This window comes from Barbatula barbatula (assembly GCF_947034865.1).
Source record: "Barbatula barbatula genome assembly, chromosome: 6".
Classification (NCBI taxonomy): Eukaryota; Metazoa; Chordata; class Actinopteri; order Cypriniformes; family Nemacheilidae; genus Barbatula; species Barbatula barbatula.
The window spans coordinates 14,383,155-14,404,756 of NC_136765.1; the positions used below are offsets into that span (position 1 = coordinate 14,383,155).

General features: G+C 38.8%; 5 protein-coding genes across 7 annotated transcripts in view; 2 read left to right on the top strand and 3 right to left on the bottom strand.

Annotated features, from left to right (window-relative positions):
* The first annotated feature begins 82 nt into the window (after positions 1-82).
* On the top strand, positions 83-4,458 carry klf11b (Kruppel like factor 11b). Its single transcript, XM_079459323.1, has 5 exons — positions 83-185; positions 759-1,173; positions 2,201-2,458; positions 2,850-3,684; positions 3,762-4,458. Exons 2-5 carry the CDS (start codon positions 1,132-1,134, stop codon positions 4,055-4,057), a joined length of 1,431 nt encoding a protein of 476 aa, XP_079315449.1. The 5' UTR covers positions 83-185; positions 759-1,131; the 3' UTR covers positions 4,058-4,458.
* Positions 4,459-5,811: 1,353 nt separating this feature from the next.
* Positions 5,812-7,789, bottom strand: LOC306895655 (uncharacterized protein). The gene is made up of 3 exons (XM_079459059.1): positions 7,135-7,789; positions 6,988-7,046; positions 5,812-6,804 (listed from the first exon to the last, which is right to left on the bottom strand). Exons 1-3 carry the CDS (start codon positions 7,555-7,557, stop codon positions 6,705-6,707), a joined length of 582 nt encoding a protein of 193 aa, XP_079315185.1. The 5' UTR covers positions 7,558-7,789; the 3' UTR covers positions 5,812-6,704.
* Positions 7,790-7,948: 159 nt separating this feature from the next.
* On the bottom strand, positions 7,949-16,001 carry dhx32b (DEAH (Asp-Glu-Ala-His) box polypeptide 32b). Of its 2 annotated transcripts, none has more exons than XM_079459476.1 (11): positions 15,293-16,001; positions 14,857-15,050; positions 13,982-14,360; positions 12,487-12,717; positions 12,283-12,376; positions 11,562-11,711; positions 10,505-10,696; positions 10,207-10,347; positions 9,566-9,756; positions 9,085-9,266; positions 7,949-8,952 (listed from the first exon to the last, which is right to left on the bottom strand). In XM_079459476.1, the coding sequence occupies exons 1-11, from the start codon at positions 15,533-15,535 to the stop codon at positions 8,772-8,774; spliced, it is 2,178 nt and encodes a 725-aa protein (XP_079315602.1). In that variant the 5' UTR covers positions 15,536-16,001; the 3' UTR covers positions 7,949-8,771. The 2 variants fall into 2 exon arrangements, with proteins under 2 accessions (XP_079315602.1, XP_079315601.1); XM_079459475.1 differs by having other exon boundaries at positions 7,955-8,952; positions 14,857-15,011; positions 15,293-15,718.
* fank1 (fibronectin type III and ankyrin repeat domains 1) lies at positions 14,874-20,271 on the top strand. 2 transcript variants are annotated; one of them, XR_013786784.1, is made up of 12 exons: positions 14,874-16,069; positions 16,853-17,024; positions 17,109-17,233; positions 17,409-17,490; positions 17,693-17,767; positions 17,926-17,991; positions 18,086-18,251; positions 18,475-18,618; positions 18,766-18,843; positions 18,953-18,997; positions 19,073-19,402; positions 19,467-19,811. XR_013786784.1 is itself a non-coding variant. In XM_079458480.1 (11 exons), exons 1-11 carry the CDS (start codon positions 16,060-16,062, stop codon positions 19,112-19,114), a joined length of 1,005 nt encoding a protein of 334 aa, XP_079314606.1. In that variant the 5' UTR covers positions 14,874-16,059; the 3' UTR covers positions 19,115-20,271. The 2 variants fall into 2 exon arrangements, 1 of the variants encoding a protein (XP_079314606.1); XM_079458480.1 differs by having other exon boundaries at positions 19,073-20,271.
* The window catches only part of adam12b (ADAM metallopeptidase domain 12b), a 74,828-nt gene continuing 72,455 nt past the window's right edge, over positions 19,230-21,602 (bottom strand). Inside the window, exons 22-23 of the mRNA XM_079459474.1 lie at positions 21,198-21,373; positions 19,230-21,118 (exon numbers count right to left, since the gene is read on the bottom strand). Coding sequence (XP_079315600.1) covers positions 21,079-21,118; positions 21,198-21,373 — 216 coding nt within the window. The 3' untranslated portion in view covers positions 19,230-21,078. The remainder of the gene's footprint in view (positions 21,119-21,197; positions 21,374-21,602) is intronic.

Sequence of the window (21,602 nt, forward strand, 5' to 3'; positions counted from 1 at the left end):
CGAATGAGTTTCTGTCACCCCATCCTCTCAGAGAGGGTGTGACTAAGACACTTGAATTCAGGCAACACAAGTATTTTTCAGCACCATTACCAAAAACAGATGATTTCATCCACCTCACAACTGCAAGAATTACTGTTTTTTCAAATGTCTTAATTAAATGGGGTTAAATCGGGTCATGGGTTAAGGTAAGAGTTTTTTGTTAACTCTCACTGTAGTATAACAGTTAATAGCATGTTCCTGTTTGAGATGTATGAGCATTTTATAATAACGGCATTCACAATTATCCCGAGCCTACTGTAGCAGCTTGAACTTGGAAACTATATCAGGTTTACACAATTAGGCTTAAGAAAACCTCAAAATATGACATGCCTTTATAAATGTGATTTTCTTACACGGAAAATGTAACGAAAGTAATATAATATTGAAAGGCTCAACTTTTTATTGTGATTAGCCTACTAACTGGTCAGTTATGCGACATTTGTATATAACTGTCTACTCTTTTTGGCACATTTTTTATCTTTTAAAGTAATGACAAGAAAACGACAAAGCTAATTCAGAAGTCAATGCTGTACCAATATTAATATTTGCGCATGAATTACAATTTTAATGTGTCACAAAAAGCACACCGTGTTTTAAACTGTTTTTAAACAAGTTGTAATATGGAAATGCCTTAAATTGTTGCCGCCCAACATCATTTCTTTACATGTTTATGCTGAGCAGACAAACAAACACATTTCACTTTTGCTCGGCTTGTAAAGGCTGCGACCTTTCGCCCAGTTCCGCGGCTCTCAGTTCAGCGGGTTTACAGCGACACCGATGACTCCCTCCTCACGCCCACCGGCGGCCACGCACCCCATCTCCTCCAATAGCTCGTCTATCACGCACCGATCACGCGTCGTCCTTCACGCAATTGGTCAAGGTCTCACACACATTTGTTTTTCATTGGTGGGGTGTTGCCACCCGCCAGACTGCGGTGAATTTTGTTTTCTTTTTTCCCGGACTTGTTTAACTCAGCTGCTGGTGAAGGCGAACTGAATTCCGGCGTGAGTCGTCACCGAGCAGGCGGAGCAGCTCCGTTTCTTTGTTCTGCTTTGTTCACATCGGTCCTATTTTTTCAAACATTTCGTGTAGATGTCAACACTTCAGTTCGCTGACATGAAAGACATATTTGGGGTAAGGATCGAATAATCATTTACTTAAGTTTCTTGTGATTTTATTGACGCTAATTGTTCTTTGCGTTTAACTAATTGAACTGAAAGAAACCTGCCGGGTTGAGTGACACTTTGTTACATAATTATATTTGTCTCAGCATGAACGGTTACAATGAATCATAACTCTTACAAAGTTGAATCCGTGCGTATCTGTCTGTACGTCATATGCATGCATTCCTCTCTGATAGTAAACAAAAAGCGTAATGCGCGGGTATTCCTCGTTGTCTGATTTAAGCTCTTTTTAATAAACATACAATGTTGTTTTAATAATGTAAAAACTCGAAATACTCATAAACATTTAGGATTCATTACTATTCCTAATAAAATGTGCATCATGACAGTGACAGTAATGGTCAGATATTCTTGCTTGAGCAGAAGTAGGCTTCTATAGTTTCTTTTTGTTAACATCATCAGGTTTTGCATCCCATTTCGAGTGCATGCCGTTGATAAAGAGTGTGAGATGTGCCACTTTTCAGTTCAGCTTTTACCAAAATTAAGATTTTGGATAATTCTTACTGTTTATTATTTGTAAAGCATTTCCAGTAAAGCAAGACCATACCGCACACTGTCTTGCAGACTGTACATAGGTTTATCAGGTGTAGCCTACATAATAAACATGCATGCTGCTTGGAAATAGTGTCATTCTTCGGAAACTCTGGATGGGAGGGGCTTTCAATCAAAGTTTTATGCCCTTGGGCACCGTTGAGCTGTTCCCGTGCATATCAGCGGTTCTGAGTTTCGCTCATCGCTTATTCACGTGGTCTTGAGAACACGTCATTGTTTTGGCTTTATTTGGCAGTGGGAGGTGACGGTCTGATGATAGAGGGTCCCTACAGATGGGTTACATTATAAAGGGCTCCTCTGTTAAACTCTCATACTGCTTCTGGATCCATGAATAGATAAAGACAAAGATAAAGACTTATTCAGATCTACCAAGCAACTTTTTTTGGACTGTTACATTAGTTTTGTCATTTCCTTGCTGTTCTTAGGGAGCTCGGATGGAGGTCTGCAAAGAATCCCTGGATGGGAGAAGACACACCAGCGAGCACTCTTCATGCAGTGTGCCAGAATATAATGACCTGGAAGCTGCTGAAGCTTTGGTCTGCATGAGCTTCTGGAGGCAGATCTCTCCAAAACCCAACGCCTTCAAACCTCGCCCTCTCACGCCAGCATCAGACTCCTGCGATTCTGTTTTGCAACCCGAACCTCTGGAGACCCCAAAGGACTTTGTCTCACTCTCCTCACTGGTAAGCCGGTATTCTTATTTGGACCATATAGGAAGTAAAATATGTACACTTAAAGCTGTTAATATGTCAACATTCAAACTAGGAGAACCTCGAGGTTCTCTGGTGCCGCATGTCGTAGTACAAAGCTCTTATCAGAATCTGATCTGTTTGCTGAAAAACTGGGGGGGGGGGTTTATGACACTGTGGAAAGGTGGCAGTCTTGAGATAAGCTGCTTCTCCGAAATGAACTTCAGCACAGGCTTCTTTCCTGTGGTTACACAGATCACCGGTGCTGTAATTATACTGAGAGTTAAACAGATGTAATAATACCACCGTGAATAGAACCGGTTTGTTTATTTTATCGAATATCTTAATTTTACTTGCCGATTTATCAATGTCTATTTTTTTGCAGTGCATGACACCACCTCACAGCCCCAGTTTTACGGAGACATCCAACACTACAGTGGTGCCCGGGTCCCCTTCCCCACTTGCCCAACCGTGTCCCAACCTCCCCAGTGGCAGATCTGCTTGTCCCACCACGACTTCCATCAATCATATGGCCTCTTCAGGACAGCCCACAGAGAAGACCACACCCCCATTTTGCAGAGCCATGGCCACCAGCGTAATACGGCACACGGCAGACAGCTCACTCTATCAAAACATTCCACAAGCGGTGTACCCATCAAAGACTGATAAACAGCTGCCTGAGGTTCCTTCACCAAGCGCTATACCCCACCAACCCCAGACAGACAACAGAACGGAAACAATCTGCCATAAAAACAGGTCGACCCCCTTTAAAGATGATAAGATCCCCATTATATTATCTCCTCAGTCACCACCCCCGACACCTAGTCCACCAATCATATGTCAGATGTTCCCAATGGCACAACCAGGGGTCATCTCAGCCACGTTTATTCAGGGCCCAGCTCAGAAGCACAGCCCTGGGGTGAAGTCTATCTTACCACAGCCTCTCTTGATGGGTTCTTCAGTGCCTCAGGGGACAGTGATGTTTGTGATGCCTCAAACGCCAGTGTCTTCAACTCCACAATGTCCACAGACTGTTATGACCCTGGGCAACACAAAACTACTGCCTCTGGCACCAGCACCTGTCTACGTGCCCTCAAGTCAGAGCACTGTCATGCAGGGCGACTTTTCGCGCAGACGCAACTATGTCTGCAATTTCCCAGGGTGTCGGAAGACATATTTCAAGAGTTCCCACCTAAAGGCACATCTGAGAACACACACAGGTATATAGCATGTAATGTATAACACTTCAGATGCGAGGGTTTAGTCTACATTATAATTCATTGCATTTCTCTTCCAGGGGAGAAACCTTTCAGCTGTAACTGGGAAGGTTGCGACAAGAAATTTGCTCGCTCTGATGAGCTCTCCCGGCACCGGCGGACGCACACTGGCGAAAAGAAGTTTGTCTGTCCGGTGTGTGACCGACGGTTTATGCGCAGCGATCACCTCACCAAGCACGCACGCCGGCACATGACCACCAAAAAGATCCCTTCCTGGCAAGCGGAGGTTCGGAATATTAACAAGATCACCACAGCGAAAGCCTTGCCCCATGGCACAGCACTTGCAGTCGGCATGTTGCTTCCGGCCTCAAACTAAATAAGACTGAACTGTTACTGATAATATGCAGGAAAAATGCAATATGCGGGCATGAATTCTGATTCTCTCATGGGCAAAGACATAAATATGCACTGGACTTCTCTTTACTTCGCTGCTTATATTTCGCACTCTACAACAGAGCATTTTGTTTACTTATTGTGAAAAAGATTAATGCACTCTTTTGCCAAAGCCTTTGTACTGTGTTTGTCTTAAAAGAAATTAATTTTCTTCCTTTTTTTACATTTATATGTACATATCTAGGGGAAATGTTATATGGTAAACTGCATAAAGATAAATGAAAATGGGTATGTAAAAAATGTATATGTGAATAATTATATACACTGTGATCATCATAATACTCTTTTATTTAATACTCTTTTTTTAATAAACAATGAAGAATGTGTTCTTTGTGGTTTTAATAAATGCTATAGAGCTTATTAAAGTGCTTGTATGAGTAAAGCACAGTATCAGTTTAGCCCCATGTTTCGCTTCTGCCTCCCATTGTTGTTTCAAGTAACTACCTTTAAACTCTCGTCATGCTGACGCACCCATGATGCATCAACTTCCTGTTTGTTTTGTTAGATTATTCTGGATCTTTTGTGTAATGCATCATCACTAATACATGTCCCAGCAGCAATTTTACTTAAGTCATTTCATTTACTGACACTAGTGCTCAGGACAGTACAGATTTTCACCATCTAATGAATAGATCATTAGCTTGTTAAAAGGACACCAGACTGCAAAATAAATGCTGTTTGCATTTTGATTTCTGGATTGTCAGCTGACATGTTTTTATAGATATTTTATGATTCAATTGATTTTCAAACTACAGCAAGACATCCCGAGCAGGTTGTGTGCATGTTTAAGGTCTAAAAGTTCAAAAAGTGAAGTCATAAATAGAGAGGAAAATGTTCTCATCATAACAGGTTTCCTGCCAAACACATTTTTAGTGCAGATGTGGAAAAAAACAAACACCAGCTGTCGATTTGGAAGTCATTGTGAAATTACCAAAATAAATGATGTTGTTTTCGTTCACTCTAACTTACCATAGCCTGGGAATATACCTTGCGTGTTTTTCCAGTAATATAATATCCCCACGAGAATCAGGTCGGAGTTTTGTTCAGATAAACGGCAGTTTTAATTTCGAGAATTTGCAGTGTTGCTAAACACTCCACCATGTCGCTCAAATTAGGACCAATCAAATCACAAGACCAACTATATTCCCGGGAGGCGCGACCAATCAGCTTTTAGAATGGTTCCCCGCCTCCTTGCCTTACTGACCGACTTTCCCCAAAACGAAGTTCCCAGACTTTCCAATGCGCGGAAACAGCGACGCCGTGTGGCAAATATATTGTTTTTTCAGATTTTTACCAGATTTTCAGTCTGGACTTGTTGCAGAAAGTCTGTGCCAGTCTGCGGATTTTATCAGTTAGTGTGTTTCTATATGAAACTTTCAAGAAGTCTGCACGTGTATGATGTCTAGTTTAAAAAAATCAGTTCGGATTATAAAAGTCTTGAATTCCAAGTGAATTCCAGCCCTTAGTTGTGCTCTTCTTAATAAAACATGTTTGACTGCTTGTTTCCAATGTCAATCTGCACTTTCTTCATTTCATTTATCATCGTCTTTGTTGTTCAAGTGAGCACAACGAAATGTAGGCCTATGTGTAGGCCTACTAAAAGAAGTAACAACATTTATAAAATATAGTTAGTTTTAATGTAGTGTTTAAGTCAAATGTTTTTTAATTCTGTGAACTACTGTGTTTTGCATTTATTTTCAGAAATTGAAAACTGGACAAATTGTTAAACAATTATGTTTTCAGGCCTTTAATACACAGGTTTATATTCATTTATAAACAAAAGTATTTTACATGTATTTAAGAAGAGTTAGATATATATTTGATCAAATAAATCAGCTTTTTAATCACAGATTTTATTGCAGCTTGGCATGGTCTTAGTCTGTAGAAATGCGTATTGAATGCTAATTTAGAGTGGCCTCTCAAATCCCTCCAAAGCTTTATACTGTATATCGTTGAAACGTTTCAGGATCTTGAGCTTGAGTGAGATTCTATCAAGCTTACAAACATTAAGATAGTTAGAGGGTGTATTTTACTAATAAGGATTGTTTTGTCAGGCTTGCCTGAATGTGTAAAATTTCTAGATAATAGATAAATCTTCTGCTGTGATGCTAGAACATGTGAAAAAATAAACTAATAATGAATAATCTGCAGAACAACAAACCTTTTTTCAAAGACTTTTTGTGATTAAATCATGGTTTATACTTCAAAAGACACAAATTTAGGCTAATTATGAGCATTATTTATTCTGGTAGAAGTTCCAGACTGACTCCATGGAACCACTCAAACCCTAATGTACATTCCTTTCTCAGAAGGGTGGAGGATTCTGGAAATGTGGTCAGGAAATGAAACCCCATATACATTCCAGGCAGACACATTTTTTTCTTTCACACAAATGGCTTGATGCAGAATACAAAATAAAGGATCGTAAAGCATAGATAATCTCAATTTTTTCGTCCACTTACTTTGTAAAAATGCATGGGCTTCTATATGGCCTTCCTGAATGCAAAGACCAGACCTCAGTTTATTTATAGGGATCAGTTTTCAGCTCTCTGAGAAGTGCAATATATTCTTTATCCAAATTCCCTCTCAATTGTGTCCATAAGGTCTTCTTCCGAGGGGTCATAAGTGATTGGCAACGGCAGAGAAGAAATTCCACCAGTTCCATGACATCTAAAACAATGAAATAAACCACAATTGAAGCTGGACTTAATAAAGACAAATATCAACGTAAAAACCCCACTGCATAATATACCACTCTCAACCAAGCATGGTGCTGCTGGACACAACCTATCTTCTTTCAGAGCAAAAGTCTAACCAAGCTTGGATAAATAATTCATGAAACACACTACTCACAAAGCTGTTGCTGTGCTCTCTGTGTGGGTGCTACACAACAGGTCCTTTGGAGGACTATTCTGTCAAAAATTAAAATCTATGATCCATTGCTTTTTAAATAAATAGGGGGTATTTGCGAGATGAAATTGAAAAAAAGAGCGGGCTTACTTGTTCCTGAATATTTGAAGTCGGTTTGTTCATTGAGTTAACTTCATCATTCTTCACACAAGCACCATGATGGAATTCACGTTTGCTCTCTCTGTAAATGTCGTTACCGGCATCATGTCGTTTGGCAAAGCAAAGCTCAGATGACTTGGATCCGAACGTTGGCATCTTATGAGAAGTCCCGCTGCTGTCGATGTTTTCACACTCGGCGAGGATTCTGTGCACCTCCGCAAGAGTGTCACCTTCGGCAGAAACATCTGACTCTTGCCTCTCACTGTTACAGTCCGTCCGATCTCTTTTTCTTATCGACACGATCCGAACTAAACTCGTGTTTGAGGGACCTAACAAGTGTCCATCTGTGTCACTGCCGCCGCTACAAACCGAAGCAGGTGCAACTTTTTTCATCCTGCTTCTTGCTACACCCATCTCTGTTAGCTTGGCACTGTTAACAAGAGCGCCATGAAATAGTTTAACCCATGAGTAAGTTAACACAACACTTTAACTCTCAAGTTTTCAGGCTAAAGTAAAAGACAACAAAAACCCAAAACGCATTTTAGGTGAAGAGGTTACAGGCGTAATGTAACGCAATGCGACTTTCAGTTCTCTAGCTAGAATGGTGACGTCGACACAAAGTCGACCAATCAGCGCGCGAAGGACCGCGACAAACATCAAGCGTTGCGTCTTTGTGCAATGCGAGTGGGAACAGCTGTGATGATGATACAAGAACAGCATAAGTGTTTCTCACAACATCCATCCTCTCTCCCTGTTTCCACTTTGTCATGAATTCAGGCGAAAGAAACTTTACAGAAATACGCAAACTGTTTAAAAGAACGATTGTTTTATTAAATGACAATAAAACATTTTTAATGACACACTGAGACCAAAAGGTTTGCATTAGAAATGATATAACTTATACAAATACAAAAAACACATTTATAATATTAAGATATTTAAATTCAAACCAATTACTGTTATTTAACATATGATCGTGAAACATTTTATCATATCATATAATGATGTAAGTTTGAAAAAAAAAACGTACAAATAAATACATCATTTAAAAAACTAAAACTCATATAAAAAGCTAAGTACTGTTTATTGTTACCATTATGTATCTACTATTCTGATGTGCATGGCTAAACCACACGCTATTTTTTAAACATTTTGTTTAAAGGCTAACAGCAATAGTTTGTCAATGACAGTTTAGACACCACAAAGTCAATAACTGTTTATTTATTAACTACTGCACAGCAGTAGGTTATTAAAGTTATTGATTGAGTAGAGTTCATATAATGATTTATATAGTGCACCGTAGGTCCGTAAATAGAAACAACTGAAGTAACTTCTATGTTAGTGGATGGGGTGTTCCTGTCCTGTGACAGGGGGCTATATGAGCCCATTGATGAAACCACCTTATCCAAAACAGCGTTGTCCTACGCACTGTGAATTTAAGCAAAATCCCTGTAAATCTTTATCCCTGCTTTTACCTCTTAATGATTTATAAATCAAACACAGTTAATCTAATTAAGATACCTTGTTTTGCCCCATACATTTTGTGGTTACTGTGTAACACACCAGCACTGTAAACATCCTTTTTGTTGTCATGTTAACACACTGACAAAGCCAAACATTGTCCACAGTCACTGTATGGTACAACGCTCATTGGGCTGCTCCTCGGTGGCAGGATGTCTCGAGGTTTGGAGTTTTCTTTTGCCTTCAGATGGGGCAGCTGAGCCATGATCCATAATGTGCTGCAGTAGGTCTTTACTCTCACTAGGTGGCAGGTTGTAGAAGAAGTACTGTGGGGCCAACTGAATAAACCTGACACGGAAAACAGATCCCACAAGATAAGAATACATTCAAGAACAGCTTCAAAATGAACAAGATCTTTTGCCATGTCTTTTATCTTGTATATTTACACGGATCATTAAGTCATACAAAGTCTTAACTTACTCATGCTCTGATATGTGGGAGACAGTTCTAATACAGTTGTTTTCTGACAGTGTATGCTCATGGTACACAACCCATTCCGGAAGATCCTTCTCAGTTCCATAGCCAGACAGTGGGTGGATCTGAGCCACATGCTTATGGGTAAGCATGAAGTAATTCCCTGACCCATCGACATCCCTGGCCACCTGGAAAATCCCACACAGAGATTAAACAACGGGGTAAACATTGGAAAAGCACTCAATGCTTTAGTGATTTTGGAGCACTGAACACTTAGAAATGTAAATGACACTTTGCTAATCTGCCATTTACTAATCTGGTTTGATCATACACTGTACTGTTAAAATCACGAGTGTACCATTTTCACACAAAGTGTTATTTCAGTGCATGTTACATTTCATTATAAGACTCTGAGGGAGCTTTCATATGAATATGCATTGGAAGTATGTATTGTTATAATATTATGTGATCATTTCTATATCCATACCTGCATGAAGAATCCAGCCAATAGAGCACGTTTGATGTTAACAATGTTGCTTTTAGAGCCAAAAGCTGGTAAGGACACTGGCAGCTCTATACGTTTCAGAATATCTGTCAGCTCAGACCGTATCGCGTCTGCTGTCTGAAGAGCATTCAGGCTCAGGAAATGCTCCATACACCAGCAATCCACTTTAGAGTCTAAAAAGACAGAACAAACATTTGTATTAGAGAAGGTTCGGCAGTTTACGAAAATCTTTTAAATTCATTGTATTCAGTGGGACTGATGGAAACATTGTCTTGTTTAAGTGCAGTGCATGAAAACTATAAAGTCTGGCGATGCAAAAATACATATATTCTATATCGCTGTTGTCCTCCAAAACCTTGTATATCCATGTTTTGTGATTTTAATCATAAATCCTGAATATTAGTCACCTTTTATGTTTGTCACAGGGTTTGGCAAAAATCTAACCAATAAAAGTATAAAAAAGTGCCTGTCAACTTGACAACATATTAATCATTTAAAATGTACAGTGTTTTTCCATGTCCTGAAAAACTGCGAATTTGGACGTCCAAGGTTTCAGGAGGACATTGACTATGTCTATTAGTTATAGATGCTATATTATGCTTTGATGCACAAAATACACTCACATGGCCCTTCCTGAGCATATTTGTAGGCATTATAGATGTTTATTAGGGTGAAGTGGTCTCCCTCAGCATGCTGGAACTTCTGATGGCACAGTAAAGCTTTCTGACTCATATCCACTGGAGGTACAAGGAAACTGCTTGGAGCTGAGTGAGAAAGAGTGAAACAGAAGGTTGGAAGTGATCTTTAAAATTTCCAAGTAATATATGCTACTGAATCTTTTTTATTGATGAATGCATGGAAGAATAGATGCAAAGAATGAACAGTAAACCTGTGAAGATTCATTTACTGAGAAGGATTTACCTGTTAGCATGGCAGCAATGGTCAACACTTCACTGACACATTCAAACTCACAGGAAGCAAGCAAAGTCTTGGCCATCTGAGACTCGAGAGGAAACTCTGACATTACAATTCCAATCTCAGACAGATTTCCATCATCATCCAAAGCAGCAAGGTAGTCGAGCTCCTCTAAAGCTTGCATCAGGCTTTCGGGATCTGAAGAGAGAAAATTCAAACATTTAACAGACTAAATAACAGACGTAAAATATTAATTGTATGAATATCAATTGAAGTGCAACCAGGAATTAAGATATCCATTGTTCTCAAACATTAAACCGTGAACTGATTCTATATATTCCAAACAATATGCAATAAATTATGGCACAAACTGAATTGTTAAATTGACAGCATTGCCTCTTCCAGGGATGTCAGAAATGACTGTTGGTCGTTTTCTCTGACAGTACAAATAGTACAACATCAAATTAAACTGACAAGAATCTTTCATTTACGTATAGTAGTAACTAGGCACAAAAGTGCTTCACACATTTCCTATAGCACATCATCAGATATTCATCTTGTCTTTCACACCAAGTTGCTCTTGCACAGAAATTCCCTTGTCATAGCTTCACTAATGATGCGCTTCCTCTCTTGACTGGCGGGTGGAAGCAGGTTATCTCTGGAACAAAGAGACCAGTCAGAGTACTGTCAGCTCAGCTAAAGCACGGCTCACCACCTCTTAAAGCCAGCAGTGAACAGGACATGCCCATCTGCACACTCACTGTAAGCCAAGAGGACCTGGCTAATCCCAGTGCTGCTTGGCTGCTGTAAACAGTGAATGTTGAACAGCTTGTTTGTGTTCAGGGACAAATGACTCATATTCATAGCTTATGTGAGAGATTCTCTATAACAAGTTTATGAATTATTGATTATCTGCAAACATTTACTGTTCAAAATGATAAACATATACAGGATGATTTCAGAGGTGTTTGTTTATATTAACATTAAAGATGTGAATATGTAAATGTTGTGTATCCCTAATAAACACATGTATAGAGAATCGGTTAAGTATGTAGAATCTCACCTGGTCTGTCTATAAAGTCACAGTGGTTCAGGCCAGCAATTTCCATGCGTTTTAGGAAGAGCACAGTGGAAGTGATGTCAGACTCGAGAATGTGAGGGATGCTTTCAGCAGGAAGTGATGCGTCCTCTTGATATAAGCAAAAACACTTGCCTGTATAGAAGATAAAGGCAGGTAACAGGAGTACTACTTCAGGACATAAGGACATACAATTTTTATTTTAAATAACAGAGGTGTGTTTTAAAGTTTTAAGTTAACTAGTTTTAGGTAAAAATAAAAAAATTGTACTTAGCATCTTTATCAGCTTTAGTGTAACACCGTATCTGTGCCGGATGCGACCATCGCGACGAGACACGACAAAAGACATTAGAAAAGCATTTGATCCCATTATAATTAAAATGTTGTCCACAATGGATACATGCGTCCGGTGTAGACACGGCGTAATTGCAATGTTTTTACGTTTTTTTGGGGGGGCGGGCTTTTTGCCTTTATTTTTGATGGCAAGTTGAAGAGTGAAGAGTTGGTAGGAAAGTAGGGATGAGAGAGGAGCTGTGAAATGGGACATGACACGAGTCAGACAGCACATACTGTATACAGTATGTCTGGAGCATAGACCACAGTTCTATGCTCTGGGATAATCTTTTGCTTGTTCTGATATTATCTGTATTAATTTGCATTCCCTGTTATGAGACAATATTCAGACCACTAAAGAATAAAGACCGACCTTTCGGGCCAGCAAGTTGTTTACGGCTCTCAGCTTGGCTCCTGCTAATCGGTCGAATGACAATAGAGTTGGCTCTGATTCTAGGGTTGTACACCTGTAACAATGGAACACTGTGTCATACAGTACACACAAACATCCACAAGGAAATAATATAACTTAATGTAGATATATAATCACTGTATATAATAAATAATCTTGACATACATATCGTTTTTGCACTCCAGTATCAATCACAAAGCGAATGGTCGGAACGGCCCAGAACAAGTCTGTGCTGGGGATGCAGGTGAGGAAGACTTTTCTAATCCTTTTCTCCTCAGAATGATCTAAGAAACAGTGTCCTTGCTCAGGGCAGACAGATACAGGCACCATTTCGCCGTGAGCCAATGCGATGTTAGCACCCTCCCTCCGCAAAATGGCATGAGCACATTCAATCTCCTTGCAAAATGGAAAGGGAAAGAAAAGTTTCTATTACCATGGAAATGGGACCTTTTGTAGTTCTGTGCCAGTTTACCCCGAGCAAGTCAGGGTGATGATATGTGTGTGACATAACATTAAACCTACATTAAATTAATAGTCAGCCAATTGCCTTGGAGGCTGAGAAAAATATATTAAAGTAAATTACCCAATACAAATTTTACACTTTAGCAATGATTTCAAATCATGAGGTGCGTAATGTTGCCCCTCTCCGATATTGCACATGCCCAACATGCAATGACATTACCTCTACTAATTGCCAACTAAAAATAAAAAAGATAAATCAAAATAAAATATACAAAATAAAACATCAAATTCAACATAAAACACCAACTAAAACAGCATTATTAATGTCCAGCCCTATCTCATCTCTTAAAGGAATAGTTCACTCAAAAATCAGTGAGGCGCAGGACCAGATCTCTGGTGACCATAGCAACCCACACCAAACCATCAAGATAAGACTATTTTACAACCCAATGGAATGTAGGGAGATGCGCTCGCTTTATTCACTTTGGGGACAGATGTACAGTCCTATATACATTTCTATATAAATGTACATAATTCATTTATAACCTTACCATGTATTGATGTTCTTGTTTATATGGCTGTTAAACATTAACCCAAAGTAGTTTGAATGAATGTGTATGACTACTAGAATTATTAGATTTGTAGTTACTCATTTAACCAAGATGATATGTAGATTTCCTTCATTTTTATGTTTGATGTGTTTTGGTAACTCTTTTCATATACGTTTTATTAAACTCTTAGAAGTTTTCTTATTAAACATGCAATCAGCTTCCATATGCAAAACAAATGTTGGAAGACAAAGACCATAAACTTTCCCTGCAAAGGTGCCATATCCTGATTGGGTCAGTCCTGTGACATCCTTACAGCTTAAAAGAGACCACTGTCTCATCCGTTGAGCTGTGCATTCTCTTTTCTCTTCACCCGGACCCCTAAGTTTGGGCCAGGCTGCGGCCTTGTCTTTTCATGGGTAAAGACCCTCTGCATCAACTGGTTCTCTTTGATCACATCTAGCCAAGTTCAATACCATTACAAAGATTGACATCAAAACATTTTTGTCAAATTACTCAAAACGTGTTGGGCACCAGAAAGAAAGTCATAGGCTATACACCTAGGATGGCCCAAAACAGTTGAAAGTAAATGTTTGATGGCATTTTTCAGGTCTAATCTGCGAACTAGTCTTTAAAGTTTAAACTCTTACTTGCTCAGTTGCCAGGAATGTCACAATGTCTCCATCGTCTTGATTCTGATGGATTTCCAGTGCCAGTCTAATAGAAGAGCAGAGGTAATCCTTTACGCCCCCTCTACCACTACCATAAACCACCTCACACAGCTGCGGCCCTTCCAGACGGATCTGAGGAATGCTTACATAATGGCGCGACAGTGTCTCAGTGGAATGAGGGGCGGTGAGGATGACCAGTCTGAGCTCTGGACGCGCAAGGAGCACATCTTTAAGCAGTCCGAGGAGCAGGTCTGTGCTGACGGTGCGATCCTGGACTTGATCAATAACCACCACGCCATACTGCTCCAAGAGGGGATCTGACATCATCTCTCGGAGCAAGACATCATCTGTGTAGTATCTGCAAAGCAACAGATTGCATTCTTTGTTTGTGATTTATGTAAAACAAAAAGTGTTTTTGATTAAATTCTCATTCAAATCAAATGACCATCTGCATCTGACATCAAGTAAACAAGTGAAGACAAGCAGAAGGGATTGGATTATAATTAACTTTGATAATTGTCAGCATTTTCATTAGGTCACACCCTCTCAGCTGTTTTTAATCACTATTCTGGGTCTTTGTTCGCCAGACTGACTTCGGCTGTTTTGAAAGCTGTGATGAAGCATCGGGGCAGCACGGGAGCATGGCAGCTGCCGTGGAGACCCTCAGACACAGCCCCCTCTGCCTTTTGTTGGCTTTTATATTGTTAAGAAGGACAGGCGCCGGTGAAAAGGAGCAACACGTGTGGCGGTAATGAAGGGGGGATGGTAAAACCGAGTGAAATAGTGGTTTGTCCAGTGCAAATGACCAAATACGTACCTCACACATTTTAACCACCGAATGAAGATAAACATACCTCAATACGGTGTCGGTAGAGCTGCAGGTCTGAAACAGGATGCTGTACCCAACCTCATGACCAATGTTAACATCCATCTCATCAGCCACACGAAGGGCCAGTTCCACAGTGCTCTGCTGGTCAATCTGAGTGCACACCACCATGCCATTCTGATACTGCGTAGATAAGCAGAACTCTGCACACCACTGAGGGATCTAAATGGAGATTCAGACAGACGATAAGTCCATTTGTGAATAAAATAAATGAACATGCAAATGAACCTTTGAATTGATGCAATGTGAACATTGTTCAAAGATCATTAAGTTTCTTTGAATAAGACAAATAATATGATACAATCTTAAGAAAATATTTTTTTTCATTTTGTAATGTAACATTATTTAATTGTTTATAATGATTTGTGTTGTTAAACAACTTCATTTTGTTTGCAGGAACTGACCTGTGTGCTTTGTCCTGTTTTGGCTGTGCCAGAAACCATCACAATCTGATTGTTGATCAGACTTTCCATAAACTCGCATTTTGCTCCCCACGCCGGCAGTCCTTTTCTTTCCCTCAATAGTTTGTAATATCTTGAGGAAAAAGGAAGTCCGTCGAATTGATTCAGCTCAAGCAGGTCATCCGAATCGATGTCTTTAGTTCCTTCAGAGTCGGATAGTTTCTCCACATCTGTTGATAGATCCATTTCTCGCGCACCTCTTTTTCAGTTAAAGTAAATTAGAGGCAATGAATGGACCGAGCACTTCAATGACGAGACTCTATCAATAAATCGACATAGCGTCAAATGTATATTATGATCCTGAACAAGTTAGCTCCAGATCAGTCTTTTGTGTCATCACATGTCCCGCTCAGAGAACGCAGTGAATGCGCAGCGGCACAGATTTGCAGCGGTCATGTGGTAATTAATCCCATCACAATGGAGCCTCGTTTGAAGATTGTACGTATAGGATCATTGTGATGAACAATGGTAAATCTGTATAATCTTGAATTGCTAACATGTACAAACTGACACAGTTGTTGGACATTTGTGAAAAAGTTAAATGGTCCACGCGTACTGCGCCATAGTCGTGGCCATAGCAACGGTGAGGCATTCTGAATCAAAGGTGTGTGAGAGACCGCAAGCGGACTCCTACTCATACATACAAACTATCATCCTCCGTGTGAGACATTTTTCCTATCGGTACAGGGGAAACATCGACGGAGACAACGATGAAAGCAGGTAGACTGTTGATTTGTGTTTTGATGCTTCACTATATTTTTAATACTGCCTATAGTATTTTGCCTCCACAATTAAATCAACTACATCCAAAAACATGTAGGCTCTATAAGTTACACAATGTATAATGAATAGAATGAAAAACGTTGTAAAAGAAGAACATTTCATAGAGATGTTTCCAATTTTTGCAATGAAATGTCACTGTGTTAATTAAAAACTTGATCCCCGAAACTCTTAATTCACAGAAAGCTGCATGTATCCAGTCCAATGCTGGCTTATGCCACATTGTAATTTATGTGTATTTTTTAAATAATGTTTTGAAGCTTTCTCAAACAGAAGTGATTAAATATTAATGCATAATCCTTGAATTGAATTAGTAATCCAGGAACAGTCTTGGTTAGCTGGTGGTTAATTATTCTTGGTGCATTGTCACGTGATATTCATGACCTTTATTATGATGAAAGCAATAGTCTGCAGTTTACCGATATTTTACAGCTGAATAGCATATTCAGGGTGTACGACCAGTTTGCTGCTGCTTCATATTCAATATATACTATAGATTGGTTTGTATTTCATCCCTTGTCAAAACATTCTGTTTCTATGCAAAATGAAAAAAAAACCAGTGATTTTATTTGATAATTTATTTGTTTTCGTTTATAATCGTACAATTGCATCATAGGACACAACTAGCTTATATTATACAGAAAATAATAAACTATAATACACCTGGGGACAACCATGTCTTCATCCTACTATTTATTCACTCAATGTTTAATTCCTGTGCAGCATCTTCTGAGTCCCCTCAGCCGCCTGTGATTGGTAGAGTCACTCATCATAGTATGGAGCTGATCTGGGTTCCCGAAGACAACAAACCTCGGACCGGTTCCTATGAACACTGGACCCGCTACTCTTTGGAGCACATGGACCCAAAAGCACAGACAAACGACACAATATATATGTAAGCCTTCTCTTACTGATAACACACCTATCGAGAGATGCAAAGATTCTGCAAAACATTTGTTCCATTTTGTTGTTTTAACAGAGGGTACAGCACCCATTATGTTGTTGAGGAACTGGAGCCCAGTACCTCTTACAGATTCAGACTCAGGGCTACCAGACCTTCAGGAGAGAGCCACCTTAGCCCACCTGTCTCTTTCTTCACCACACGTGAGAAAACAACAAACAACCTCCGGTCTAAGACTTGATCTGTTATTGTGTTCTTCTTCTCATGGCAGTTGCAGACAAACGGAATACACAATCCCATTTAAGCTTGTTGTAGGCATTTTAAGTGGCAGAAAAATCTATCACTTTTTTCAAATATTTGTTCAAAATGTTGCCACAGGAGAGCCGTACAGTGGTAAAAATCTCCACCAGGCTGTTAACAAAGAAGATGAAAAGGAGCTGACAAACGTGCTGCAGTCTGGGTGAGACTTTATTGTCCAGCTATAAAACCACAAGATCATATAGCTTGTGCTTGTTTAAGAACATATATACCCAACAATAATAACACGATACTTATTCAATTATAGTTACACACATTATTTCTGCCCAAAGGCGTAATTCTAATGCTTAATGTACACTAATACAACCCCAGTTTATTGTCCCTCTCTTGCAAATCTTCTCTAGCACAGTGGATGTTAATGTTCGTGACAAAATGGGGTACACACCTCTGATGGTGGCTGCTCAGAAAGGTTTTATGAGGTAAACTCATAACTTGTGTAAATTATAGCGAGCTATACAATGTCCTATACATTCCCGATCTCCCATTTGAGAACCTATATTTAATAAACGTTTATTCTGTGAAATACAACAGAAACCAAAGGCAAAACATACTTTGATCCTCACCTTTTGGCTTGTAGCTTAGTGGACATTTTGGTGAAGCATGGAGCCGACATTACAATGAAAGACAGTACTGGAAAAGACAGGTAAATGTATAGCATTCTCGATATATATAGTACATTAATGTGTTTAATTTGATTTCATATTAATAAGTCATCCCTCATAATGTAATTTCTTCAGTCTTATGATAGCATGTTACACTGGTCACCTGGACATAGTGAAGTATCTGCGTAAGTGCGGGACCACGTGGGAGTCAAGAGACAAGAATGGCTGTAGTCCACTCCACTGGGCTGTAGATGGGGGACATCTGCCTGTCATCACATACATGATCCTGGATGGCTGTGAGGTCAACGGTTCATCCAATGTGGATTTAACTAATTTGCAACTATAATCTAATATAATCCCAAAAATAAACATAAATAAAAAATGTTAACGTTCAAAAAGATATATATTACTAAGAGTCTTATAATGAACATAAAATTTAAAATAAATATGTTTGATTAAACCTTTTATAGAGGTTATGTTTCCCAATAAAAACCTGCGATGACAGACTGTTTTTATACAAACAGGTGGATATAAGGGACAAGGTTTTCCTCTGGACTCCGCTCATGCGTGTGGCGATCATCAGCGGGAGCGCTGCGGTGGCCTCTGTCCTCCTCAAAGCTGGAGCCGACCCAAATGTCCGTGACAAAGCTGGAAAGACACCACTAATGGTAAAGTATTTACCATCAAAATAGTTTCACATTGCATAAGGAAGAGACATGTCAGGCCAATTTGTTTAGTTGCCATTTGGACACAAGTTTATCTGAAATGGGATGAATGGCATATAGTAACAGTAGAGGTTGTGTTGTCTCACTTAGGCAGCTGTGCTGAATAACTACGAAGATTTAGTAAAACTTCTGATTGGCAGTGGGGCAGACCACCGTATGAAGAATAAGGTAAAGGCTCCTTGATTACTACAATATTTATAATCCAAAGTGATTATACAATTACATTTTGCCATATGAAACCTGATAACACTAGTCATTCATGATGTTTACACTCTAGAATGGAGCAGATGCAGCTGATATGGCCAAAGCATTTGGGGGAAAGGTAACTTACACACACAAGTGAATAAAGAAATATTATGTCGGAACGTGGAACTGAAAGATATTTTCTCCGTTTCAGAATATCATAAAATTGTTGGATACCATCAGCCTGGAAAATTAAGATCAACCGACATCTAATGAACAATACTTCTAATCTACATTAGTCTTGTGTTGTCAAACAACTGTGATATTTGATTTTCAGTATTTTTAATGCAAAACAAAATAAAATTCACAATAGTCATATCCTTTTATTTTTTTCCTACAGTCCTATTCAAGTCTTTGCAATTAATCATACAAATTCCAAGTAAGGAGTCACATTTCCCTCTTCAGATCCAAAATAAGAGAAATAAAAATTGTCTGTTGTATAAAAAACTGTTACACAATGGAATCAACTCAATGTATAAAACGAGCAATGACAGACTTACAAAACATCTGTCAAAAATGGTTTTGAACATCAAATACATCATCATGAGTGCATATAAAATGGTGACATGTACATAATGCGTGTGAATAGGAAAACAAAAACGAGCATAAATGAGATTCTATGTGACAGCAACAATACTTGAAAATTAGTATCCCAGGTGGGAAAAAACGAAGGTGAGATTTTGGTGGCGTAGTTTTACCTTTAGGGTAAAGTACCAAGCTAAACTAAAGTCAAAGAGTATATGAATAACCGTTCTGCTCTACACAGAGGTATGGAAAAGAGAACAACTTTGTCTAAAATCGCAATAGATGTGACATGACATTTACTTGAAATCACATCACACGTCAACATTTTTCATTGAAGTGATATGAAATGAAAGAAATTCTATATGGCTAAAGTCTACTGTGACTTCATCTTTTACCTAATATAATTTTTTTACCTCAAGTATCAAAAGAATTTTCACAGAATGTCAAGTGTGTACAGCATAACAAGGCCATTACATGGGTGATAGGTGCTGGAACTTAAAGATTTGGGAGGAATGCTGGATGCTGATTGGTCTATCCTGTAAGGAATGTAGTGTCAAAATTTCACCTGTGGGTCTTTGAACATCTTAAAAACACAAAGAAAACCACAAGCCTGTGTTTAAGAGTTCATTTGCAAAAACAGATAACGCTGTTTATAAATTTTCTAAAATATTGTTTTTATTGTGTTTTATTTATAAAAGACATATAAATAAATGCACAAGTTGCTTTGGATAAAAGCATCTGTCAAAGGCATTATTACTTAATGAAAACCAGCTGTAGTTTGATTGATATAACTTTAAATGCACAATAAAAAAAACATGATTTTTTTATAAACTGTGTTATCGTTTTTTGCAAATGAACTTTTCAAATATTTATCAAATTTTTACATTTTCTTAAGTCCAAAAATCTTTGTTTGTCAAAATCACTGAATGAAATTATGTGCAATAGTGACAATAAAGGAGCACGAAAGCACACATGAAATGTACAACCATTTCAAGATATTGTAGCTTGTGAAAAGTTGGATTGTACAACATCAAAGCCGACTGAACAGTGATTGAACAATGATGGCTCTCATCACTTTATCCTTTATGACATGCCTCATTCAAGTAATCGTGTAAACTTTTTTTGCGCTTTGTGGCTGATTCTATCACAGAGATCTTACGGCAATTTCATCATCCAGATTGTATGTTGCTCATACTCCAGTCTGTGTCAATTCGAAGCAGGTTTGGTTTAATCTTTAAACACTAACATCGTTCTTACCAGAAGCAAACAAACAAAACGAATCAATTGAAATCAATGAAAACCCAGCTGTTTTTTCCATTTAAAAAACAATCAAAATGTGTAATAAAAAGTCACAATAATCATCGATAATCTTACAGTAAAAAATTGTCAAGGACAGTACATCTGTGGTCTTCACAATAAATATACATCTTAAATAGCTCTGCAGTACCTGAGGACAAATAAACACCTTTTTCAAGGAGGCACAGCACCAAGGTGTCAAGTCAGCCCTCTTCTCTATAAGACTCTCCGTGGAGTTCTGCAAGAGTGGTCAACATAGTCTAACAGAGTTTTCATAGTGCAAACAAGTGTGTTTAGATGCTGGTGAAATTCACCCTCAGTGTTGTGGGTGTTCATGTGTCAGTGTTCATAGAAGGGCTGTGGTAATCTTGGAAGAGGTCTACAATGCAAAAGTACAGATTAGTTTTGAGTTAAAAAAAAAATGTGCCTTAAAAATGTGTGATTTTTAGGGGACTGACCTGTTTGGCAGTGGTATTGAAGGGGGTGGTCTTGGTACTGTTGGAATTGGGATGGGTAGAGGTCCAGGGACCGGTATCCGGACTCTTATTCTGGAAATGTTTCGGTTCACTCCGTGACCTCTGACCAAGGGGTCTGCAGGAAGTGGCTTTTGTGGGGGATTGAGTTTATCGTTGTCCTGTGCATGGAAACATACAAGATTGTACAAGAAGTGTAAAACTTTTTTTTAAAATACACCAAGTGATGCTAAAAGGAGAATTGTTTGGAAAAATGACATATTACATGCACTGTACATTCACACTTATACATGCACACCCCTGCACTAGCACATTCGTAATATTGGTCTGGATTCACAGAGAATGAATGACAATAAACTCTTAAATCTCATTGAAAAAGCGCCAACGTCC

What these genes read in the sequence shown, in the direction of transcription:
- klf11b (XM_079459323.1), top strand. Translation starts at nt 1,132, where the DNA reads ATGTCAACACTTCAGTTCGCTGACATGAAAGACATATTTGGG. An exon ending in ACATGAAAGACATATTTGGG is followed by an intron (nt 1,174 to 2,200) that starts GTAAGGATCGAA and finishes TGCTGTTCTTAG; the next exon opens with GGAGCTCGGATGGAGGTCTG. An exon ending in ACATCTGAGAACACACACAG is followed by an intron (nt 3,685 to 3,761) that starts GTATATAGCATG and finishes TTTCTCTTCCAG; the next exon opens with GGGAGAAACCTTTCAGCTGT.
- LOC306895655 (XM_079459059.1), bottom strand. Translation starts at nt 7,557, where the DNA reads ATGGGTGTAGCAAGAAGCAGGATGAAAAAAGTTGCACCTGCTTCGGTT. An exon ending in CTTCAAATATTCAGGAACAA is followed by an intron (nt 7,047 to 7,134) that starts GTAAGCCCGCTC and finishes AATTTTTGACAG; the next exon opens with AATAGTCCTCCAAAGGACCT. An exon ending in GAGAGCACAGCAACAGCTTT is followed by an intron (nt 6,805 to 6,987) that starts GTGAGTAGTGTG and finishes TCATTGTTTTAG; the next exon opens with ATGTCATGGAACTGGTGGAA.
- dhx32b (XM_079459476.1), bottom strand. Translation starts at nt 15,535, where the DNA reads ATGGATCTATCAACAGATGTGGAGAAACTATCCGACTCTGAAGGAACT. An exon ending in ATATGCTCAGGAAGGGCCAT is followed by an intron (nt 9,757 to 10,206) that starts GTGAGTGTATTT and finishes CTGTCTTTTTAG; the next exon opens with ACTCTAAAGTGGATTGCTGG. An exon ending in TCCCACATATCAGAGCATGA is followed by an intron (nt 8,953 to 9,084) that starts GTAAGTTAAGAC and finishes TTTCCGTGTCAG; the next exon opens with GTTTATTCAGTTGGCCCCAC.
- fank1 (XM_079458480.1), top strand. An exon ending in TGTCTCTTTCTTCACCACAC is followed by an intron (nt 17,234 to 17,408) that starts GTGAGAAAACAA and finishes ATGTTGCCACAG; the next exon opens with GAGAGCCGTACAGTGGTAAA. An exon ending in GACAGTACTGGAAAAGACAG is followed by an intron (nt 17,992 to 18,085) that starts GTAAATGTATAG and finishes TAATTTCTTCAG; the next exon opens with TCTTATGATAGCATGTTACA.